Source organism: Rhipicephalus microplus, chromosome 8 (genome assembly GCF_043290135.1).
Source record: "Rhipicephalus microplus isolate Deutch F79 chromosome 8, USDA_Rmic, whole genome shotgun sequence".
Taxonomy (NCBI): Eukaryota; Metazoa; Arthropoda; class Arachnida; order Ixodida; family Ixodidae; genus Rhipicephalus; species Rhipicephalus microplus.
Window position 1 is genome coordinate 62,119,930 of NC_134707.1, and position 10,900 is coordinate 62,130,829.

The following is a 10,900-nucleotide window of genomic DNA, read 5'->3' on the forward strand; positions in this document are numbered from 1 at the left end:
ACGTTAAACCCCACAAATCAAATCAATCAGACTTTAACAGGTAACATCCACAGATTGCATACGTATTACCCCACAGAATAGCAATTCACATGCTCGCGGAGGGGTAGCACACTGACGCTCTACATCACTTCACATGAGAATGCACGGCTCGCACCGAAAAGCAGCAAGCGCATAACAGCAGGTTGCGGTGGGAAACAAAGCAGTTTATCCCTGCCCTCGAGGGACCAGCAGAGCTAGTCGGGAGGGATCAAAGGATGGCGAGGCAGGATAGCGGGTGGAAAGAATAGCAAAATTAATTTTACTGAAATTAGAGCAAGAAATCTGACTCAATACCATGGAATCTATTGGTGTAAACGAGCCTGTGAGTGAAATTTATTTGCAATCATTTGCTGAAAGCAACCTCTGCATGCGACCAAGCGTGTGCTCGCGGAATTGGCAGACGTGGAGAGACGATTTCACATTACAGTAGACTCCCTATTAAAGGAAACCCTCTCAAATGAAAATACTGCTTAAATGAAACAACTTCCACTAATATGTTTGGTTTGGTACTTGAATATATACCCCTGTTTATCTCTCAGTAAACGAAACTCTTCTTGAAGGAAACACATTTTCTTGGTCGCTTCTGGTTTCGTTTAAAAGTAGTCTATTGTACAATCGTCTGTAGGCACAGGTTGCATTGGAAAGTTCACGGCGATTCAAAGCCTCCAGGTCCTCAAACCTCGATGAGCGAAGTGCGCTGTCACTGACGATGACAAGTACAGGCTCTCGATTGACTGTGGCAGGGCCTTTTCTCTCCTTCTTCATTAAAGGTGAGCTTGCTGTCAGTCTGCACTCATCATCACCATCTGTGATGCCATCACCATTTCAATATTCCTCCATTCGACTGCTGGTCCGTGTTGGATATTCCAAGACTAGAGGCATTGCTGAAAGAAGCCAGAACTCTGAATGAGCTACGCTGCAAAGGTGTTGTAGCAGAATTGATAACTGAGCAAGTTGGTGATAGTTCTTCAATATCTTGAAGGCAGTGCATAAACGACAAAGGCAAGAAAATACAAACTATAGTTCTTCACTCGCAGCTAAATATTTTTACATTGAAGCACACTTAATTGCTGACAACAAGCCAATGCATGTGAGGACTCAGCACACAACATCTGGAGGCACCATTCTGAATCTAATAAACTAAAAAACATGAAAATTCCCATTCCTTCCCTGTGAAAAAAAAAATTGATATGGTGAGAAATGAAGTGATCAGTGCATCAGCTCTCCCTCCATAGCCTGGCATGATAATAAGGTTCGGGACCACACCAACCTTCTTTGTGGGTGCTCACGTGAAAGGGATTGGATTTTTCCATGCTTGGTATTCATTCCTAGGATTAAAAATAATGCCTTCTGACCTCATGTGTGAAGTGGCCACATCAGAGACATGGTTCCGGTTGTCCGGATATTCTGATGAAGCCCGTATCATCTTCTCGAGCTCAAGCTTTAGCTTTGGCGCTTCAATCTCAAGCATAAACTCGCAGGTGCAGTCCGTTTCATTCACACTGTCACCTTTCATGACATTTCTATTACAATCCGCCATCTCGCAGAGCGAGCCTCAGTAAAAAAAATGGGGGGGGGGGGGGGGGGGGGCTTGAGAGAGCACAAAGCAGGCCTCACCTTGCAGTGATGCGTCGCCCAATGACCTTGTCAGTTGGAATAACATCGTCTCGTCGCCAACGCTGATTGCGACGAATCCTTTGATGCTCCGGGAGCTCCACCAGGCCGCCCCTGTCGTTGTCTGAAGTTAGCCGTGTGGACTGTCCTTTCTGTTCTGCTCTAGTTTACTTAGGCGCAGTGCTCTTGGGCTGCCCAACTCCTGGCTCCCAAGTTTATCAGCAGGTTCGTTGATCAGCACGCCAGCAGATACTAAAGCAGCGAGCGTCCTGATGCTACTTCTCGCAGCACACCAGTAGCTCCCAAAAGCGGTGAGCATCTTGTGAGCTTCCCCGCATTTTAGCGCTTTCCTCGCTGTGGGCTCTCCAATCCTGTCGACTGCGCCGATTAATTTCCTACTCCTCGGCTAGCTTCTACACTAGCTAAGGAGGGAAGGTGTAGAGGTTCAGAATAGGTGCCCCTCGATGACTTGAGTGCTTGGTGGTAGCGCAAAGGAGGAGCCGTACTCCGGTGAAGAGACTCTTCACTGCAGCACTCGGGCGTCTGCCCGGGTCCAAGCCCGAACCTCCACTCTGCATACCTTATACTAACTGTGGTGCACTTACGTCCTGCGATAGCGGTTCCGATGATCAAGAAACGACGTCGCTGTCTTTGAGATCGTGGGATGGCATCTAACAGGAGACCGCAGTAGAGTATAAGTTGGCCTCCGAGATGCCTGTACACCATGTTATCTTTTCAGCAGCCTTTTGCATATGCACTGGGGCCTTCCATGACTTTCATAGGTGCTGGAGCCACTAACCTTGGTCCTCTGCAATCCAAATGATACTGCTTTATGGCCTAAAGACGGAAAGAGATAAGGTGTCGCAACAATGTGGTGACACATTTGACTTGAAAATTGATGGATAATTACTGTTGGGGCTTAATGTCCCGAAACCACGATATGATTATGAGGGACACCATAGTAAAGCACTTAGAAAATGTCGACTACCTCACACAACTAAATACATTGGCCGTGAGCATTCTAGCCTCCACGAGAAATGTGCCCACCAAGGTTAGGATTCGGTCCCACGACCTTCGCATCAGCAGTTACCACAATTACCAGAGCGGCGCAACGTTTGAATCTCAATACAGTGAAGTACCATATATAACAAAGAGTATAATCAAGGGTTTGACAGAATCTTGTTTGGTGGGGGACAAACAGTTAAAGAAAACAAACGCCGACCAAGGTAAAATGCACAAATATTTTTAAAAAAGACTTTGCTTTTCTCCACACTGTAAAAAAAACAGAAAGTTGTTAAAAATTTTCTTCATTTTACCTTAGTCAGCGTTTTTGTTTTAGTCCCCTACATAGGTGAGCAAAAATTGTGGAGCTTATGAGAGTGAAACTCACTCATTTAATATATTTCGCGCTTAGGACTCAATCTACAAGATTTTCCTGAACCAAACTCGCCACTCACTATTTTTTTTTTATTTTTTCAACTGAACTCACTGGGACTCAAACTCCCCAAAATATTGCTCACACAGACTCGCGGCTCAATCAGAGTCCGAATGAGCCGACTTGCGAGTGATTTCGCCAACCTATGCTCCACTATATACAGTCGACCCTTGTTAATTCAAACTTGAAGGGGCCCTCGAATTTTGTTTGAATTATGAGAAGTAAATGACAGTAATAGTACTGATATGCATAAGGGTGCACCTTTGCTTGGCTGTGGCACTTTCAGTGGCGAGGAGGAATCATATAAATCTTGCACCTCTTCGGATTGCGTCCATGCAGAGACCATTTGAGTGACTATATTAGCCTGTGTTGATTTGGACACACCCTTCTCACAGGATGTGGGCTGGTCATGCTGCACAGAACACTTCGCTCGAAGGACTCCAGTTGGTTGTGCCGGCGATGCAACCTAATGGCAAAAAAAGCAGAACGTGATATATATAGGGCATCCAAGAATGCAATTATCCGCAAAAGCCAATGTCACTACTTGAACTGGGAACGAGTACGCCTTAACACTACACCATAAGTGTAAGAGGGCATCAGCACCTACACAGCGACTGAAAAAATACTGGATGCACGTTGCTAGACACCAAAATGAATCCAAGGGAGAGAACACTATTGGGGTTTAATGTCCCAAAATTATTTGATCGTGAGGGGCGCCACAGTGAAGGGCTCGGCAAATTTTGACCACCTAGGGTCACTTGTTATGCACCTAATGTAGCTACACGAGCCTACGACGTTCTCGCCCCCTATGAGAGTTCTGCTGGGATTCGATCCCGCGGCCTCAGCAGTGGAACACCATAGCGCACCATGGCGAGTGATCCTATGGACAGCTAAGCCAAAGAGAGCACATATGGGACATTACTTCTTGCTTTTATCTGTCTGGTCACAATGACCGATTTAAATGAATTGATTTGAGTTTATTTCGCAACAAGGTTGCGAAAATGACCAGGTGAAAAGCTACATTAAGCAGCTTGAGATGCTTCTGGCCACCTCATACACTGAGCAGTTACAGCGGTTGAACAGAAGCATGCTATTTACACTATGCATGAACAAAACGGTAAAAACAGTAAAGAACCATTGTAAGAATTAATGAACAGGATTGCAGTGGAAACATGTGAAAAACAAGAGTATAAATAGCTGTAGTGATGAAGACAGAGAAAAACAAAAACATATGAACTCACGGCAGCACGAGCAATTACATAAATATGTTGCATAGCCTTTCTAGCGACAGAGCAGATACATCGAGACCATTTTCTCTAATCGATTTTGATTTAGAACAGCCGGTAAACAAAACTGTAGCATTTGGTCACCATAACTAGTAGTTCTGTTTTCACTAACACTGCAAGGTTCTGAATGACGAAATTTATAAAAAGAATTATGTTGCTGTAACGATGCCAGTTGTGTCTGAGCAATATTATTCTCAATTTTTTCCATTCTATGAATGCGACAAGGCCTATAGGTGAACAAACATTTACTTTTTATAATACAATGGCAAAAAATCGCAGCTATTTCTCTAGATAATTTACTAATTGATTCATTTGGCAATCCCATGATATAGTTTCAGGGAAACATACACCGAGTGATCTGAAAGACAGTAATATTTACATTCTCAGTATTCTATTGTTCAATTTGATGAGGTTTACCTGAAATTGTTTATTACGTGAATGAAACATTACTGCCTTTGTTTTTCCTTCATTTATTCATGTGAGCACAAATCCGCAACCTTCGAATTCCAAAGCTGTGGTTTCGCTGCTCGCCGATGCAAAACCGCGGCCGTATAGAGGGGAGATTTCCTTTTTAGGGAATTGTCTTTCACCTTTCGAAACATCCCCTAGAGATTCCCTCGAATTTTCCTGCAAGAAAACATGCGCGCCGATGCGATTTTTTTTTGTGTGTGAAAGCGGCAGCCACAACGAGGATATCAAAAAGGCTATCCGGCGCAAAGCGGATTCGAAGGCTACAAGTACCACAAAGTGTTACGTAACAATTGTTAATGTGATCAGGTACTTCAAAATGCACAGCTGCGAAATAACAACATGAAAGTTCACTTTAAACGTGTAAAGCTTCAGAAGCAACGAAACTGAAATATGTCGATCCTGCAACACTTGCCGGCCTTTCACACGTGTTTTTTTTTTTTTTACTGCATCGAACCGAGTTCAACATGCTACGAAGATTATTACAGTTAAAAACCACCGCCAGGCACAGACCTTGCCCAGACTCCAGGACCAGAAACTCGCGAGGAAACCTAGCTGTGGCTAATCCTTGCGGTAGAAGCGCAGGCCTTTCGTCACTTGTACTAGGCCGTACTCACACCGGGCAAACGCATCATCAACGCGTTCCCTTCGAGAGTAGTCGGGATCTGATCGTCGTTTACGACTACATTCTCGGGCCGCTGCATTCCTAGCTTCGAGGTAAGTGGCCTCTTCTTCCGCTGTGTGCACTCTGCATTGCCGACTCATCGCTTTTCGAACGCCTGAAACCCCTGAACACGACCCAGCATCCCTACAGAGAACATCTGGGCTACAATGTCGACAACTATGCTGATGTCACACCAGCTATGCAGGCATGGAGGTCAACCATTTGGATAAACAACTGTGCAAATATCCGACTTTTTAGATGGGAGAATTACATCTCCCAGTAAAGGGAAGTCCAAGTAGCATGCGAAGCAGCTCATATGTCTCGGTGGGTAGCAGTAGCTGTTAGTCATGCTCATGGCGGCCACCTTGCCCGGTGTTAACACGTTCATGCAAGTGGAGCACACTGAATTCACTGTAGTCGCTGTTAATCGGCCCGAACACTTGTTGGAGCACACCGATAACGACGTTACGGTGCTGTTCATTGTGGATGCTACTGCGACCTTGGTCAGGTTGTTCGTGAACCACAGTTGGTAGCATACCTTGCAGATGTGTCCGAAGCTTCGATCCACGAACTCGAGCTTGAACCACGCGTCCGCGCCATCCGGGCCCGGTTGCAGCAGTTGCTTCATGCGTTGCGTTGCCTTCGCAGCCGACTCGCATTGCCGCGCCGCTTCGAGATTCGCTGCTCGTTGTTTACGTTTCGCTTCGAGATTCGCTGCTCGGCGTCTACGTTTCGCTTCGGCTTCGCGTCGTCGCACCACCTCGAGGTTCGCTGCTCGACGTCGACGTCTCAATTCGGCTTCCCTAGCCCGGAATTCAGGGTCCAATAGCCGCCGTTGACGTTTCTTTTCGGTTTCGTATTGACGAGCCGCTTCAAGATTCGCTGCTCGACGTCGACGTTTCGATTCGGCTTCCCGAGCCCGGATTTCAGGGTTCGCTAGCCGCCGTTGACGTCGTCGCTCCCGTTTCGCAGCAGCAGCAGCGGCGGCCCGAGCCCTCTTCTCCGCAGCGCTGACACTGGCGGCGGAGTTGACACTGGCGTTCATCGCGGCGTTGCGTAGAGGCGAGCGTGCCCCGTCATTTTACCAATTCTACACCCTGGCCTCCATAGTAGAGATAGTGTACTAGAACCTTATTCTAGTAGACTCTACCTAGAGGGAAGTGTGGCGCCACCGCCTATGCGAATTTCTTAAGGGGCGATGTTGGAGCACTAGGAATGACAGTATTATCTGCCCGGTCAGTCGCCCCCGACGGGAGACTTCCTTCAAGAGCTTGCACCGTGGGATATCGGCTCGTCGGAAGGCGCTTTGATCGGCTGCTGCTCGCATTTGGCCCGGAGAGTTGTGTCACAGAACACGTTGTGTGTGCGAGGCTTCTGTTGGCTGGTGTTAAGCGGGGCTACAGCACAGAACACATTAGAGTTTCTTAATGCACACTGCAGCACACCTCTACCAGCTACCGCTTCCTCTACACTACAACCACAGAACACTACAACTGGCTACAGTGTATTAGAAGGGGGCAGTGGAGTGAACGAGGCGGCGGCGCCGCATCTCGGCCGATTCTCCGGCGGGTGACAGTAACGGCGGCGCTGTAGTTCCATGGTACTGAAGATCTCAGAAATGTCTGCATTGGGAGCGTGCGCGCCCGAGCCTGCGAAAGCGTGTAATTGCTAGTTTTTTTAGCGCGGTTAATGAGTTTCTGAGCCTTTATCAGTGAACGTACCTGCTACGCGCCATGGTGCACGAGTGAATATGCAGGCACGCCGATATTGCATCGATACATTCACTGTTTCAAGGAAAAAAAAAATTTGCACGGATCCGCCTAGGTTCTTACTCAATCAGCGCTTTGAGCTGCATTGCATCAAAAGTGGCTACTGGCGAACTGCAAAGAGAGGAGAAGTATCAAAACCGTGATTGATACTTGATTGTCGGCAGTCTCTACGATATGCAGAGCACAGTGTTCCTCATATGAGCCTACATGCGCTCGATTGTTCCACGAGAAACCCCGAGTATAGCAACGTTGTCACAACATTTAGATCGGTGAGGACTCTGTTTTATCATGCCAGTTTTGCGGAAGATAATAAATATTGCTTTGCGAAAAGCTTAATACATATTAAACTTAAAAAACAACAACACACGAACATATTAAAAAGTGCCAATTATATATATATCCCGTCTGTGAATCTGCGTAAATTCAGTGTAACCAGGTGTCATTTAGTATCGACATATTAAATTGTGCTGCTTTCCAAATATTCTATTGGCGTAACACCATTGCAAGCGAGCTAATTTCTGGTTCTGCGTGCGTGTGATTGTTTTTTAATCTCACAGCTTTCTTGGCACAGCTAACTTCCAATAAATTGGCTCAGTTATCAGTATAGGACACACCCCCTTCTGAAATATTTTCGATTTCTCACAAGAACTTTTATGGAGCTCAAATTCAGTAGATTGGCTGTCATACTTCAAGGGCTATGGTATCATGTGCTAGACATGAATGATGGGCAGGTACGAAGAAATCTGCATCAAGAAAGCCCGAGGGAGGAGCCGAAGCACATAGCAGTTCCTGCACGCGGATCTTTCAGTACTATTCGACTGCAGCGCCGCCGCTGCGGGCAACGCGGAAGGGATCACTGATCAGGCGGCGAGGCGTGGTCACGCCACTCAACACTTCTAGAGTTCTAGTACACTCTGGCGGGGCTTCGGCTCAAACGCAAATACGACTGCGTAAATAAAACTTCTCTAAAACAAAATGTTTATAAGCGGATCTCATTCACGCGTATTAAATGCTAAAATAAATTCTACTCACCTTGACGGCACAACCAAACGGCGAAGAAAAGAAACACGACATAAACGTGGCGGAAAGGACGCTCGCTTTGTCGTCTGCACGCCAAGTTTAGCAGCTGTTGATTATTTTTTTCGCTTTGTGAAATTGTACATCAACGTAGAAGATTCTAGCGTTAAATAAAACACGTTTTGTGCAATGACAAAAAATAAATAGCCAATTACGTGTTCTTTTAGTAAGAAATCAATCATTTTAACGTGAATCCAGACGAGTCTTTGAGGTATACAAATTTGAGCAAGTTCGAAGCTATCACGTATCCCTTCATTCCCTTGCATATTGCATCCCATAGAGTTTCCCACAATACTTACAATTTTGAGAAACTCTATGTTGCATCCAGCAGCTCACTAGCCCCAGATTTCATTAACCATTAACTTCACGACCTACTGCACTCCTGACCTGCCCAGATAGCAGGGTTCTTATTAGTCTGTCTCGTTCAACCGCTCACCGTTAGTGGTGGCACCTATACCCACAAGGATTAGAGGCCAAATAACAGAGGAGTGCACTTGGCTTCAGCCCCGCCGCGGTGGTCTAGTGGCTAAGATACTCGGCTGCTGACCCGCAGGTCGCGGGTTCGAATTCCGGCTGCATTTTTGATGGAGGCGGAAATGTTATAGGCCCGTGTGCTCAGATTTGGGTGCACGTTAAAAACCTCCGGGTGGTCGAAATTTCCGGAGCCCTCCACTACGGCGTCTCTCATAATCATATGGCGGTTTTGGGAGCAAGATAAAATTTGAGAAGCGATTGAGAGAAATGGGGGAGGAGCGTTGGGCTAGGAAGGTTTTCAACTACTTGTACATAAGGAATGTCAATACAAAATGGAGGAAGCGAAACAGAAAATCGACGGGTAAATACTCAGAAACGAGTAGGGGGCTAAACTAAAAAGCACTATCGGTTGAGAAGATGAAGGAAATGGAGACCGACATGTGGAGAATAGGCATAATTAAAAGGTCTGCACTATAGAGATCTATCGAACTTTTAAGCAGGAAATTGTTCTCTACTGTTTGTGGCTAGGACGAGAGTACTGCGAACCAAGACGTATCGGTCCAAATACGAAGGGGCAGACACGGTATGCAGTGCGTTTGGAGAGGAGAAGGAAACTGCCGAACACCTGATAATTTTCTGTAAAGGGCTTCACCCTATAGTTCAGGATGATGCCACAGAGTTTTTCAAAGCACTGGCGTTTAGGGACAGCGAGAGCAAAATATACTTTAAGTGGGTAGAATTGACAAGGAGGTTATCTGATTGGTGGCTAAAATCGAGGCACGAGTAAAAATTGCACACTTTACTGCAAAGTACCAGTCCTCAACTTCACTATTTAAAGGGGAAAAAAAAAAGATGCATCTAGTTTTTGGTTCACTATGTATTACGGCTAGGCGGCGTCAGCCGCTGCCTTATCTCGAAAAATCATGACTGCCGATTTTTTCTTACTGAATCTGAAACCTAACCCATCTCCCTCATTACCGCAGATGTCCATCAATCTCTGCAAAACTTCCTTGTTGCTGGCCATTAGCACTATATCATCTGCGTACATTAATGCTGGTAGTGCTTGATCAATAAGTTTTCCTTGTTTGACTAAAGAGAGGTTGAAGCCAAGTCCACTCCCCTCTAATTTTGCCTCTAATCCTTGCAGGTGCACCATGGATAACAAGGGTGACAGAGGACGCTCCTTCCTAAGCCCTTGTTATATCTCTGTAGGCTTGGATATCCGTTTTTTCCATTTTATATCTACTTTGTTACTTTTAAAGATATCTTTTAATACATAAGTGATTCCATCTTCCACACCTAGTCTGTCGGTTAGTGATGAATAATGTCGGTAGAGCCACCTGTGGCGAACGGTGCAAGAACTCGAAATTTCTCACTTTGCAAACCCTCCGTAATGGTCGTGTGCAGTAACGCATAGAGTTTCCTAAAATTCAATTTTAGAAACTCTAAGCAGTCATGTGTACATTCACAAATGGTATAGTGGAACGGGGCAGTGTGCCGTCTTCACAGCAAACCATTATTTCATGAAACTCTATGCAGCAGCAGCAAACCACCATGCAGCAAACCAATGGGACAGTGGTAGTCGCTTTTGCGATGACTCCACCATCGAGTGGTATACCCATCGTGCGTAATTCAAATTTGCATGGCAAAACTTTCTGCAGTTTTTTTTTAGTAAAATAGTCACATCACACGATTGAAACTAAAAATGTCTGCAAGATTAAAACCCATCCAACATATTTATATGCATTAATAATATAAATCAAGCTGCTGCTGCATCACATGAGCTTGCACAATTCCTATTGCAGGACAAAGACCCTGATAATGTGCTTGCTTACTGTTTAGCTGTAAAAGAGACAAAAAAGCACTTTTCTGTTCATTCCACACATATGTATGCCTTCCTAGCTGTAAGACTAATCTGAGTTCTTGCGACAAAACAAACGAGGACGCCCTGAAGGTTAACGTTATCAGCAAGCAAGTTCTACGACCATTGCTTACTTGCATAAACCAGAAAAAGCAGTGACACTGTTAAAAAATAAACAATGCTCAACACGTACTGTTTTACTTTTTATACATT

At 45.5% G+C, this 10,900-nt stretch overlaps 2 protein-coding genes across 3 annotated transcripts in view; one reads left to right on the plus strand and one right to left on the minus strand.

The window, feature by feature from the left end:
- The window catches only part of LOC119165450 (uncharacterized), a 181,706-nt gene that overhangs the window by 123,986 nt on the left and 46,820 nt on the right, over window positions 1-10,900 (plus strand). The window lies entirely within an intron of this gene.
- LOC119164516 (uncharacterized) lies at window positions 269-7,064 on the minus strand. Of its 2 annotated transcripts, none has more exons than XM_075871975.1 (4): window positions 6,045-7,064; window positions 3,350-3,554; window positions 1,657-2,461; window positions 269-923 (listed from the first exon to the last, which is right to left on the minus strand). In XM_075871975.1, the coding sequence occupies exons 1-3, from the start codon at window positions 6,549-6,551 to the stop codon at window positions 2,448-2,450; spliced, it is 726 nt and encodes a 241-aa protein (XP_075728090.1). In that variant the 5' UTR covers window positions 6,552-7,064; the 3' UTR covers window positions 269-923; window positions 1,657-2,447. The 2 variants fall into 2 exon arrangements, with proteins under 2 accessions (XP_075728090.1, XP_075728089.1); XM_075871974.1 differs by having other exon boundaries at window positions 1,657-2,490.